Raw genomic sequence first — 14,324 nt, forward strand, 5'->3', positions numbered from 1 at the left:
AAGAGGAGGGGAGGGCTGGTATGTCTAAAGAAAAACAAAAAGCCTCACACAGGTCACTCAGGATCTCCACACTCCACCAGTTTTTTTTTTTTTTTGTGTTTTTTTTTTGTTTTGTTTTTTTACATTCTCATCAGACTCAGCTGATGAGAATGTCAGTTGTAGTTTGTAGTTTTGTAGTTTTGCAGGTATTTTATCATAAACCAAAGTACTGGTGCCAAGTCAGAGGATCACCAGTTCATTCTGACGGCGACACACTGGATAAGTGTAAATTTTACCATCCAGTCTGTCTACTGCACATTCCTTTATCGATCAGAAAATATAAATATAAATCTGTATAGCTTGTATTATTTCTTTATTTACTGGGCAGAACTGGGCTATTTTTGTTTAATCCCAGTCAGTCATTTGGCTTTCGGCTCATGTAGTTTCCTCTTCATTCTGGGTTTTCCTCTCAGATGTGTACATTAACTGTACATGTGCTGGGGCCGGCCATGTTTCCTTTAAGCTGCAGAGGAAATGACCGCAACTGAGGAATTCAGATTAGATTTCAGATCTTCAATCTTTTCACCAAAGAACAGTTTATCTTAAATTGCTGCTGTCAGGTACAAACCAAGTAAAGTAATGGCATTTTCATTGTTAGTCTCACGATCCACTTATATGTGGACTTCAGTACCGCCCAAACTGCAGCTGCTTAGTTCATATATTTTTTTTTTAACCATTATATTTCATAGTGACAGATTCATATAAAATTAGAGCACATCAACGGGAAAATACACATTCTGTTATTTCTTCAAGAAAAAAAAATGGGGTGAGGTTTGTTTTGTTTAACGGCACTGAAACTGACTTTGTATTTTTGAAGCCAGGTCTACGGGACCATTATGGGATGTGGAAAGGATGACACCATGTGACCGATCACAACCATCTCACAACCAAATATGGACCAAACATACTAGTGATTAGAGAAAGAAACAGACACTTCCATATTTTGTTGTCTTACCTTAACCTGTTGGACCAGATACAGAGCATCACTGTCCACTGACCAATGTGTGCTGGGTTATTATAGAATTAATTTGTGAGCTCCATACATTGTTAACAATTACACGTTTGTTATTCTTGTTTTTATTTGTGGATCATGAAACTCATTTGCCACTAATATGTTTAAAGGTTCTTGCAACAATTTAACTTGAATTTAATCAAACAGCATTTCCAGCCTAAGCATCCAGCAACCTATCGACCCCTGAGGGAAGTGGGTGAGATAAGGAAGAAAAAAGACATCCTCTCCCACAGTAAACATCATATTTAAGGCACTGCAGAGATTAGGTACTGTATGTACTGTACATCCTCTTATCCTCGTCTGCAACTGGAAACAAGCCAAACAGTGACCAGTTGACAGTTATTATAAGTAACGCTATATGTCTTTATTCCTCTGTGACGGTCTGTCAGCCAAACACATTGAACCCTGTAAGAGACATTGGCCCCGGGGGCCGGAAACGTGAAGAGATTTCCTATTTCAGAGGAAGGTCATTTCCTCTGAAGAACGTTAGCAGCAGGTTGTTGATGCTATGCAGAATCCCTCAGCAGACAGACAGTATTACACTATAGTACATAAACACACACACATTTTAATCTGTCGAGGGGGACTGTGTGTCTGTGCATGCGACACATGATTGATAAGGAGCTCTGAGGCAGGGATGAATGCTCACTAAAAGAATTGAAATGTGAACATTAGCTTCTTTAAATGACCTGCTGGGTGTTAAACTATGTGTAAAGAGCTGCTCTGTTTGTGTGTGTGTGTGTGTGTGTGTGTGTGTGTGTGTGTGTGTGTGTGTGTGTGTGTGTGTGTGCGTGTGCGTGTCAGTGAGAGAGTGAGACCTGCTTTGCTACATTGCTCCTTGCAGAGGCAGCTGTTGTGAAGTAACCATTAGAGTGACATTTCCTCTCTGCCTGTCCAGTGATAACACTTCTCCACACTGAGACTGGATCATTAGCACTAAAGACACAATCTTAACTGCAGCCTTCAGCACGATTTAATATACTGTAGTGGGGTCTCCAGCTGTCGCCTAACATTATTTCTTTGCAGTTGTGCGTCTGAGGGGGAGAGGAGGAAACAGGGATGTCTGGTGCACACAGAGAACGAGAGAGAGAGAGAGAGAGAGAGAGAGAGAGATCAGGGTCTGAACAAAAATCAGAAAATGTCCTTAAGAAAGCGCATTTGAAATGTTCCAATTGTTGGTCCTTCACGTTATTTTTGGTCTCCAAGGTGAAACATGAACGGACAGAATGATAAGGGCTCCACTCACTGAATGGCTGTGCGTCATCGCAGTAGCGAGCACGCCTCCTGCCGTGCCAAGTATTAAAGCTGCTCTCCTCCGACTTCCAGAGACTGAACCCGTTTCACTCCGGGTGATGACCAAGTGAAAGTCAACAAATGTCGGCTCAGTTTGAACAGTCTAGTTTATTTTTCCTGTGCTTTCACACATAAAGGCGCAATGGATTTAAACTTCACACTCCCGGAGCGTGATTTGGCAGGCTGGGGCGCGCTGGCGCAGAGACTCTTTGGGAATAACTCACTGTCTCCAATTGATAACAGCACTGCCGCTTCTAAAACGGAGGAGGAGGACTTGGAAGTCAACACGGACGTTTACTCCAAGGTGATTGTCACTGTAATCTACGTGGCTCTGTTCGCTGTGGGCTCTCTGGGGAACTCCATCACCCTGTACACGCTGCTGACCAAAAAAACCCTGCAGAACCTCCAGAGCACCGTGCACTACCACCTGGCTAGCCTCGCCGTGTCCGACCTGCTGATCCTGGTCCTCTCCATGCCCATCGAGCTCTACAACTTCATCTGGTTCCACCACCCGTGGGTTTTCGGGGACGCAGTGTGCAGGGGTTACTACTTCCTCCGGGACAGCTGCTCCTATGCCACCGCGCTAAACATCGCCAGTCTGAGCGTGGAGCGCTACATGGCCATCTGCCACCCGTTCAAAGCCAAAAGCATCATGTCCCGCAGCCGCACCAAGAAGCTTATCAGTGCCATGTGGCTCGCGTCCTTCGCGCTGGCCACGCCGATGCTCTTCATCATGGGCCAGATGATGCGTAAAGGAGAGAAGATATGCACCGCTATCGTCTCCCCTGTCACCATGAAGACTGTTCTACAGGTGGGTGTCAGAGAAGTGTCATGGGGCTGGTTTGTTTAGAGGCTTTACGCACACGTCTCCACAGTTGGTTTTTGCGCACCGACATTAATTAAAGTGGAAAATGTTAACATGACTCTGGAGTCCCAGTAATAAGTAGAATAATGTGGGTGTTAGTGGAGATGTTTTTTTTGTTGTTTGTTTTTGTTTTTTGTTTTTTCTTTTTCTTTTTCTTTTACAATGTACGTGTGTGCCATAGCGCTGGACAAACTCACGCGCGAATGTCTCCAAAATTCCTGTGCATATCTGTTGATTTTTCATTGGAAACTACAAAAAGGAGCTAAATCATAGCCCACGCTGAAATAACGTTGATTTTATTTAGACATTCAGGCTTTAACTAGTATATTAAAATAAATTTAGCCGGCGGGATGTCAGTAATTCCGTTTCATTGCAGGAAATGAACAGGACAGACTCGCACCAACATCAACAACATGACTTGTTTCTCTTATAAAGTAATCAGACATCTAAACGCACGGGAAATGATCAGGTCCTCCCTGTGGTGGGTGAAAATCGCTGAAAGATCATAAACAGCCAGAAAAGAACTTCCAGCAGCAGGCAGAGCGCTACAGGTGAGATGGTTTCTGAAGCGGTGTCCTCTGCGCTCAGTTCCTTTATATGTGAGGTGCATGTAGAGTTGAATGACTGGTGTTGAATCCATTAGTGGATTGACATAAAAATGAATCTGTTTTGATCATCGATTGGTTATTGAATATACTTTTCATGAAAAAAAGCCAAAGATTTGATGGTTCCATCTTTTTAAATGTGAGGATTTGTGCCTTTTTTCTTTTGTTGCTATAGTAAAGTGAATATGTTTGTATTTTGGGCTGTTGGTCAGAGAGTTACAACGGACCCTTGCTGCAGGTTATTCCTTTTCTGTTAATAATTGGATCTACATTTGCTTACAGAGCAAAGCATCTGATTTTCTGAAAAAGAAATACCAAACAGTCATTGAAAAAGTCAGAAGGTCATTTGAGAATATTTACCACTGGTCTGAAGATCCTTCCAGAGTCCTCAAAGACTCTTCTAAACATCTGAATGAAAAAAAATGTCTCTTGTACAATTAAAAAAGAAAAGTCACAGGTTTCCTGCTTTCTGGTGGCCAGAAATAACACACCTCCTTGTTCAAGGAGTAAGTATTCTTGTTATTAGAAATTCTCTGCAATTTTACAGACTAAATAATGGGTGATTTAATTGAGAAAATAATTAGTAATGAAAATAATTACTAGTTGCAGCACTATGTGCATGTTAAGGGGAGATGTGGCTCAATGTAAAGAGCCCATGAGTCATCAGCGAGTGTGTGGGTGAGAAACAAAGAGACAGACCCACATAACACTCTCAGAGCAGCAGCCCCCTCTAACAAAGAAAAGGCTATTTCTCAAGGCTGTCCCCACTGCTCCCCAAGATAAATGGTGTTGTTCTGCAGGTCGTAGGTCGTATAAATGATTGGGTCAATCTCCCCGGCTTTGTTTGCAATGCACATACTTGGCGTTGACTCCGAAGGCCAACTGAGCTCTCGGTGTTGTGATTTGCACTGTGAGAAATTAGAAATGATTAGGTGAGTTGTTCTGTGGACACTTGGCACGAGACAAAAGCAAAAGGGAATGTGACTTCAGCTGGTGTGTCTCTGTGAGTGTCTGTCTTCAGCTTTTGTGGAATCATTATGATCACCATCATCGCTTTTGTCTGCTGCAGCCTCCCTGTCTGGTTTTAATCTCTCCTGCTTTTTTGACATCACGCTGATTTTTGTCCCGGTCTGTTTTTCTTGCTTCTTGTTTGTCCTTGCATGTCTCTTCTTCATTCTGTTTTTCTTCCTCCTCTATTCATCACTCCTCCATGACAATAACTAACTGTAGCAGTACCAAGGTTAGCAATTCTTATCTTGCGATGCTTTCTTTGAGGATATTGGCATTCGTGAGCTGCAGATAGTCTGGAGACATTTTCCCACAGCAGAGTTCTAACTCTATACAAATCACAGAGGACTCTGTGTTATTTTTTCCACTTATGTAAAGACCAGAACAATAAATACTCTGGGACCGAGCCTGGAGACATTATATGACGCACACTGGCAAAGAGGAAATGATCACATTTTTTTTGTTTGTTTGTTTATGAATATACTGTACTCTATATGTGTGTGTGTGTGTGTGGAAGATGCAGTAGAAGCTAGTTCAGGAGGTGTCCTGCTGCTGTGGAGGGTCCCCAAACACTCTGGCTGCTTTGACAACAGTGAGTGACAATGAAGGGAGAGAAGGTGTGTGTGTACTTGTGTGTACTTGTGTGTACTTGTGTGCGAAAATTGAAGTGAAGGGGAAAGATGAGGGGGTCAGAGAGCGAGGGGGGAGAAGAAGGGGGGCGGGGGGCTGATCATGTGTAGATTAATAGGAGGAGCATGGCACTAACACTGCCTGGGTTAGGGGTTCAGTTCCCGCTGCAGTTATCCAGCAGTCTTAAATTCAGCTGCACTGCTGTGAGTAAAGCTGTGTCTCTAAATGGCAAATATAAACAATGCAAAACATCTGCAGACTGTTCTGATCCTCTTAAAACCTTCCAATCCAGACTCTCTGGGGTTGCATAAATGCTTGAACGGTTTTTGAGTTCTTTTAGTTTGAAGTCAGATTATGTAACTATACATCAGAACAGCTTTACACTGACTGACTGAGGCTGATGTTACAATCCACATCATCTTCACACACACTGTGGTACACAGCTATGTTGATAACTTACTCTTTGTTCTTATGGTTTATTGTAGCTGGCAAGCTATCATCTCCTGCTGCTGTGGAGTATATGCTGTGAAGTCATTGGTGGTTTACATCTGAATCTTTGTTCACACATTGTTCATTTGGGACACACATATGACAGTTTCTCTCAGCCTTGCTGCATCTGGTCTCACCTGCAGGATTTAGGGGCTGGATACACTATTTTTATTACCTTTTTCTACATTTAAAAGTGACTTAGTTTAGTTTTAAAGTTAAAATTCACAGGATTTCAGCCCAGTTGTTGAACCACAATTGAGATTTAATTCTACAAGTTACAGGTTGAGCAGCTGCTTTGTCAGACATACAACAGAAAGCAACAGGTGTATCTGTTTACAGCGCAGCCAGACACACTCGCATTGTTTAAATAGATCAGTCAGTCATTACTCATTACTTTTGCCATCATGCCTGGCACGAGTAGTTTTCCACACAACCACAGGGACACAGAGGAGCTGGTTATCATGCTGCTCACTGTGGCTGCTCCCTGTCATTCAGTTACTGCTGCAATATTTAACATTGATCTGCTTTTACAAAATTTCAGAGACCATTGTTTTGTGTTGCATTTCTGAGAAAAGATCATTATCAGTTTCACACAGGAAAGAAACAACACTCTCCTGTTTTGTTTTTTTGTTTTTTTTGTTGACCCATCCATCCACTCCCCCCATTCTCCACATAGCATGGACTGGTGAACTAGCATGCTGCTCTTTATACTAGCTAAGTCTACTAAGTCACATGACTTCCTAGAGGTCGCCTAACAACAAAACGTAACAATGAGTTGTAATATGCTGTTTGCACAGATGACCTTTTTTACAGGAGGACAGTTACAGATTGCACACACTGCAAGAATGTCCATCTAACCAAGTCATTTTTGTCTGTTATTGACCCTGAATGTCTGTTAACTGACTCTGAATTTTTGTCTTCTTATAACAAGTGAAAAAGTTTACCAGTGTACTGAGATAATTTCAACTTGTTTCCAACAGATATCAACTGGTTTCATTAATGTTTTGTCTTAATTCTTTAAAGGTTCTCACACTGATTTCTAGAGAAATTCTTGAAAGAAGTTCTATTGACCAGCTTCCACCACAGATTAAGAAAAACCTCTTAAAAATGTGTGTAAAAAAACAAACAACAAAAAAAAAAACATATCTACTGAGACACAGGAGGAGTGTACCGAGGAGGAAGAGAGGGTGTGACTGAGAGAGAGGCTTAAAGGACTTAATGAGCAAGAGGATTTGGATTTGTGTTTAATTTCTTCAAAGTTGCAGGATTTGGGCAAACTGAAAGTGAAGTAAACTCGCTGCAGCTGACAGTCAGCTGAGATATTTCCTGTACTTTTACATTTTACATGCTGTGGGTTTAGGCCGGTGCCGCTGTGTGCACTTACCTTTGCCTGTATACCTGTGAGCTTGTTTGTTGTTGCTGCACTGAGTGGTCTCCTGCTGTGCTGGACTCTCTACTCGGGTTGCACAGGGTCATGTTGTTGATGAGTTTAAACTGCAAGCTGACCAATTCATGCAGGGGGAGAAGGACTTTTACAATATTACTTCTCTGATAGGTTGAAATATTGTTTTTGCTGTGCACTGCAAACGTCTTGCCCTCTCTCCTGGCATATACATTTATTTATGTTTGACCATCTGAACACTGTTATTTGCATCTGCATGATGCAGTATTTTACAAACTGCAGGCAGGGTCCTTCGCTTTGGGTTGAGCTACTGATGGCACAAACCACACATGAACAGTTTTTGAATTAAAAGCAAGTCATGCATCATTAGTATCATTAGGAATGTTAATATCTTTCCTTCATGCAGCTGTATGTTATTAAGAGTTAATCCAGAATAATCCAGATTCTGTATTTGTGATGTCAGATAATTATCATTTAGTTTACACCAGTGGGGTCAGTAATGATGGGCCACAGTGCAAGATTTCACAAATACACAAACACAGACACAATACGCACACAGATCTTTGATTCGAAAATGTCAGACTTTCAAAAAGACCATAAAATTAACTGGAAAAATAAGGATCTGTAATACTGTAAAAAAAAAAAAAACATATCTACTGAGACACAGGAGGAGTGTACCGAGGAGGAAGAGAGGGTGTGACTGAGAGAGAGGCTTAAAGGACTTAATGAGCAAGAGGATTTGGATTTGTGTTTAATTTCTTCAAAGTTGCAGGATTTGGGCAAACTGAAAGTGAAGTAAACTCGCTGCAGCTGACAGTCAGCTGAGATATTTCCTGTACTTTTACATTTTACATGCTGTGGGTTTAGGCCGGTGCCGCTGTGTGCACTTACCTTTGCCTGTATACCTGTGAGCTTGTTTGTTGTTGCTGCACTGAGTGGTCTCCTGCTGTGCTGGACTCTCTACTCGGGTTGCACAGGGTCATGTTGTTGATGAGTTTAAACTGCAAGCTGACCAATTCATGCAGGGGGAGAAGGACTTTTACAATATTACTTCTCTGATAGGTTGAAATATTGTTTTTGCTGTGCACTGCAAACGTCTTGCCCTCTCTCCTGGCATATACATTTATTTATGTTTGACCATCTGAACACTGTTATTTGCATCTGCATGATGCAGTATTTTACAAACTGCAGGCAGGGTCCTTCGCTTTGGGTTGAGCTACTGATGGCACAAACCACACATGAACAGTTTTTGAATTAAAAGCAAGTCATGCATCATTAGTATCATTAGGAATGTTAATATCTTTCCTTCATGCAGCTGTATGTTATTAAGAGTTAATCCAGAATAATCCAGATTCTGTATTTGTGATGTCAGATAATTATCATTTAGTTTACACCAGTGGGGTCAGTAATGATGGGCCACAGTGCAAGATTTCACAAATACACAAACACAGACACAATACGCACACAGATCTTTGATTCGAAAATGTCAGACTTTCAAAAAGACCATAAAATTAACTGGAAAAATAAGGATCTGTAATACTGTAAAAAAAAAAAAAAACAGATTGAAGCTGTATGAACTGAGATATGAGCTGTTTTATTTTTTCATCCCTTAGGCATTGTGAGAACTGAGAGGACTTTAGGACAATGCAGCCATGATCAAAGTTCAAACTAGACAGTTTTTTCCAAACTGGTCCAAAGATTGTGAGGCTGTGCAGCAGGCACACACAGTAACATTAAAATGGAACATTATGAGAATTTCATAGGCTAATGACGCCAAACCACGATCTCGCCTAGGGCACCAAAATGGCTACAGTCAGAGGATCACCAAAGGTACTGTGAGTGGACCAGTTTTAGTAGGTAACAAAAGCGCACTGTGTATAATTCTGAAATGTGGGGTTTGGCCATGGTGGGGTCGTCATTTTCAACACCATGACAGGTCCATGTACCAGAGTTATCAGGTCTGTATTTTCACATCTATAAACCCAGGCCCCCACATCTTAGTCCCACATACAGTATACATTAAGCCACATGCCCCCCTAACTATTTCTGTCAAGGACTCAGATTGACAACTATTAAAATGCACACAGGCACCCTCGGTGCTTGAGGCTGACTCCAGAACTCAACATACAAACATGCTGCCCACAGGAACTTAAATTCTAGAAATTCAGAACTCAGTCTGAAGATTGTACCAGGTGCCTTCAGCAGCTCAGCAGGCGAAATGACAACTGATGTGTCTTTCTGTGTGTGTGTGTGTGTGTGTGTGTGTGTGTGTGTGTGTGTGTGTGTGTGTGTGTGTGTGTGTGTGTGTGTGTGTGTGTGTGTGTGTGTGTGTGTGAGAAAAAGAGAGTATGAGCACAACTTGTTCAGCAATGTGGTGTACATGTCAATGCAACGTCAGGTCACTTCAATTAAAGCTGAAGGATTGGAGCAGAATGTGTAGCTGGGATTTTCCTGACAATATTGGGAGAGTAATTGCAATTAGTTCTTATGGCCGATGGTGGCTCAGGCAGACAGGCTGCAACTTCGGTGGTAGCCCACGCTCTGTGGAGCGCATTGTGCTTCCACCTTGAATGAAATGTGTTATTTAAATGTAGTTTTGCTTTCTTGCTTTGCTCATCTTCACCCACCTTGGATCTGGACTTGCAGGCCGTTGCAAGCTTAGCGTCCAAGGCAAAGCGGTCCAGTCTCGTTACAACAGGAAAAGCTACCCAGTAGTTAGGCTACCCAAAGTGAAGAGAATGGGCAAACAGCTTCTGGAAATTTTCCCTGACCTTCTCAAGAATTTTGCAATTTCCTGGCACAGCAAGCTATATAGAGAAAAACATCCTGTGGCAGGCAGCTCCATTCTTGTGTAGGAAGAATGAGGGAATGGAGAACAGTTTCCACGAGATGCCCCGGGTGGAGCACCCAAAGACATCCTTGCCCCGCCTTTCCATCCCATGTGGATTGTTTTCAGTCCAGCCTGATAGGTCGCCAGGGCCTCTTCGGAGTGGCTGTCACTTCAGTGCAAAAAAAAAAAAAAAGTGTGAGGAAAGAAAACGTTTATGGAAGACATTTATGGGAATGATGAGCAGGGTTCAGTTCACTGTAACCCAGTTCAGTCACAGGGAAATTTCGTCTCTGTTAGCAAAATGAAGGATAAAAATAATCTCTCACACAAACACAGTCCATTCTACTCAAGACATTTCTTGCTCCCAGTTACACTTCCAGGCTCCAAAGCAAGCCTTTCAGAAAATACAAATCCAGAATGTTAAAGGCCCTTTGAGGCTGTTTAGACCTATTTTGCAGAGCGAATATGGTTTCTTTCAGGCTCTGCCAAAGGTTGTTAGGGTTAATAGCCTCAGCCCTGGTAGTGATTTGCCTGTATACGAAGGGCGTAAAACACTTGGTGGGCTCTCGCAAGCTGGACCCACAATGCCTTGGCTCAGTCAGTCTCAGCGGTCTGCATAGCAGCATTGCACTCCTGGAGAAAGGTGGTCTTATGAGGATTGTGTAATGCAGGAAAGTGGTCACAGCAGACAGTTGGGGGAGGCATCGTCAAAGGGACAGCAGTGAATGGGACCAGGGACCCACACACACACTGACCCTACATAAATTGCCTGGGGACTATTGACTGTTCATCTAACACCAAAACAGTATTTCACAATGTGAGACAGTGACAAGGCTTCTCATAAACCCTTTTACCTCTTGCTGTCATAGAGCATGTCCCTGCCAGTCACTGTATTTGCTGAGGAGAGTATGTTGAAGGTGATTTTTCCATCAGCCTTCTCATTTGACTGAGTGATTACAGCCAGCTACTCTTGAAGTGAACATGGTGATTTATTGAATTTAAAGTGTTATATTGTGCCAGTTTCATGACAAAAAAAAATAGAGGTGCTAGACTGAAGCTCGAGGAAAGAGGTGGTTGATAAGCTGTACCCTAAAAACTCTGCCTAGTGAGTCAATAAACATTTGAAAAACTTAAAACAACAACATCTTGGTGCCTGCTACAGCTCAGTGTTGTTTTATATGTAACTTTATGATGTGACAGTCAGGACTTCTCTTCTAAACATCCTTCTTGGCTACAGTAGATCCGGTCTCCCACTGACTGGTTTCCCTCTTCAAAGGAACCAGTCCAGACCTTGTTGGGTCACAGGCAGAACGGAGCCTCTGTTATGTTTCATGTTTACATCCCCAGAGCCGCAGTAGCTGAGCTCAATGACAAATGGAGCTTTGGCCTCACAGACAAAATCTCTACCAGCCTACTGGAGAGTCACTGTAGTAATGTGCTGCCTTGAAGCTTCTTCATTTGATGACAACTGTTCTAAAAAGACCTCTCTACAAAACTAGTGTGCAGGAAAACACTCACTGAGTCCTCACCTCTTATAGTTGTTCTTAGTGAGTTAGGTTGGCTATTTATTTGCAGTAGAAAAGGCTATTTTTAAAAAAAATGTATTTTATGATTATATACAAGAAACAGCAGCATAGAGCTGCAAATTCTAGTTTTGGCAATGCTTGTTTCAGCTGAGAGATCCATTACCAGGACTCAGGGCAGAGGACTTTTCTTCACACTGTACAGGCAAACTTCTGATGTGTAACTCGTCAGTTGTTGTGAATGACTATAGAAAATTTTTCAAATATAACAACTACTTAGTGTGACTTTGAAGAGGAAAAAAAAATCAACACTTGTGTCAGTAAAAACGTGTTGGGTGTGTATTCTGTAGAAACATTCAAGTTACAGTAGAAATAAGCACTTCACAGTGACAATGAATGGATGGCATCTCGTGTGTTCAGTGTAAGATGGCATCTCTCTGCAGGTGCTACAGGTACTCCAACATGGTTGGTTGCTGTCTTTTGTGGAGGAGGGCCGCGGTGCAGCATTGTGTGAATGACCACATTTCAGTTGCTTCAAATATTGTTAAGATTCAGTGAAACTAAAAATCTTAATGCAACACATAGTGCAGTCAAAAACTATGATTGATCTGAGGCTATGAAGTGCTGACTTTCAGCTCTAATTACACGAATTAGAAGCTGTTTATGTCCACAGTGTGAGAGCAGTGGAGCATATCATGGGGCTTACATTAGCCTTATCTAATGTAAGCCTTATCTAATGAATATTATCAAGATGATATTCATTATCATGATATTATCATGTCATGATAATGAAACATTATCATGACATGATAATGTTTCAGCGTGGGAAAATTCCTGACTTCTCAGAATCTGTAGGTTTACTGTAAGGTTGGGACATCAGCTCATGAGACTAGAACTATTCTTGCATCTGCTGACACACAGCAACCTGAAATCTCATGTAATTCATTCTGTTGACTTCAGTATGATTGCGATCTATGATTTTCTCCTGCTCTGCGGACGTCAGAGATGACACGAGACAAGAGCCAGTTGTGTTTACATTGTTTTTCTTAGTGATTATTAAACACCACAAGACACGTGGCACAAAGCCTGCACAGAGACCTTGGTCTAAACAGTGTCAGCATGATGCAAATATTTGGATTTTTCCCTGCTGGAAGTGAGATAGATGATATACGGAACCGGGTCATTGCAATTATGAGAGCAGCGTGCCGGACGACAAGATAAATAGGTCCTCTACTGGTTGTAAACAGCATGCAAATACTCACTGATTGCACTCAGTTATTTAAGGGTCATAATTCTAATACATTTCATTCAAGGACATACAGCCCATTTGGTTGTTGAGTTTTTAAATTAAAGTCACTTTCAAGGATATTTAAGTTCATGCCCTGAAACATGGTTAGAATTTTAATTGGATTTAATCAGGATGTTAAAGTGACATGTTCTCTGTGTTTTCCAAATCACTCACACCCCTCCTGCCCACCAGGCGCCCAGTCTTTTCTTTCCTTGCACACTTGTTGCTTTTCACCTCATCAGCCCTGACACTCTGCCTGCCTCCACAGCTGCACCTCTCTGACTCATTAGTCTTTGTATATTCAGCCGGGGCACATCACAGTTCCCTTATTTTGATCGTTCCTCGCTCATCGTGCGACTGAGAAATCGGTCTGGTCTCGTTCCAGTGCTCTCATTTCTGCCTTGAGTAGCGGGGGTTGAAGAGAGATCTTCAAGGAGGCTTGAGCGAGGATAGAGGAGATCAGCCTTTACACATCTCTTATCAGTCCAACACACACCTTTATCGGAAACCTGTCAGCGAATGGGACGCAGCTGCAGCTGATCAGGCTGTTTCATACAGGGACAAATAACAGAACTCAGGTGCAACATTACCACCACCATTTGGATTGGATTTGTTTCTGCATCAGAAGTTACATGATGTGTGTTAACTGCAGATCTGATCAACAAATGAATCACAAAACAACTTTGGTTCATTCATCACAAAGATTTTAGTTTCATGATCAGTCAAATTATGGCCTGGAAGAGCAGGAGAGTCTCAGAGGTATTCAACAAGAAACATGCTGTAATTATTTATTGCTTTCCATTCAGTCACATTTGACTCAAATTGTATTTTGAGGTGAGGTCTGTATTAAAATTATGAAGACGTTCCACTCATAACCCCGATTATTAAATAATGAATTTACCAACAGAATTACAATAAATGCAGACGTAAACAATAAATTAAAAACTGCCAGTAGAAACATGTGCAGTGACCATCTGAGTGGTGATGTGCATCTAATACTGTTTCTGAGGCTGGATTGATCAGTTCACTGTATAAATACAGAATAAGGTTTTTGTCTGCAGCTGAGGATGTTTGTCAAACATTTCATTTTAAAAGGAAACATGCAAAGACTAATATTCCATGTTCTCTTTTGGCATGTAAAAATGAAGAGTGCTGGCCGTGGTAACTGTGCACCCTCATTGGATATTTGGACATGTGTGCAAATAGAAACTACAGGACATGAGATGCACTACGCAGCTGCCAAAGTTGAGTGAAAGCTCAGTCCAGCTGTGGTCCAGCTGTGCATTCGTCATCAGAGACTAACTTTGCCTTTTGGTTTAGGTTAAAGGTCTCATCTCACT

The 14,324-nt window shown here is 41.9% G+C and overlaps 1 protein-coding gene across 1 annotated transcript in view; it reads left to right on the forward strand.

Annotated features, from left to right (window-relative positions):
• Window positions 1–1,991: 1,991 nt before the first annotated feature.
• Window positions 1,992–14,324, forward strand: part of ntsr1 (neurotensin receptor 1 (high affinity)) — a 43,822-nt gene continuing 31,489 nt past the window's right edge. Inside the window, exon 1 of the mRNA XM_041057931.1 lies at window positions 1,992–3,155. Within this exon, the coding sequence (XP_040913865.1) occupies window positions 2,487–3,155 (669 nt within the window). The 5' untranslated portion in view covers window positions 1,992–2,486. The remainder of the gene's footprint in view (window positions 3,156–14,324) is intronic.

Source organism: Toxotes jaculatrix, chromosome 2 (assembly GCF_017976425.1).
Source record: "Toxotes jaculatrix isolate fToxJac2 chromosome 2, fToxJac2.pri, whole genome shotgun sequence".
NCBI lineage: Eukaryota > Metazoa > Chordata > Actinopteri > Toxotidae > Toxotes > Toxotes jaculatrix.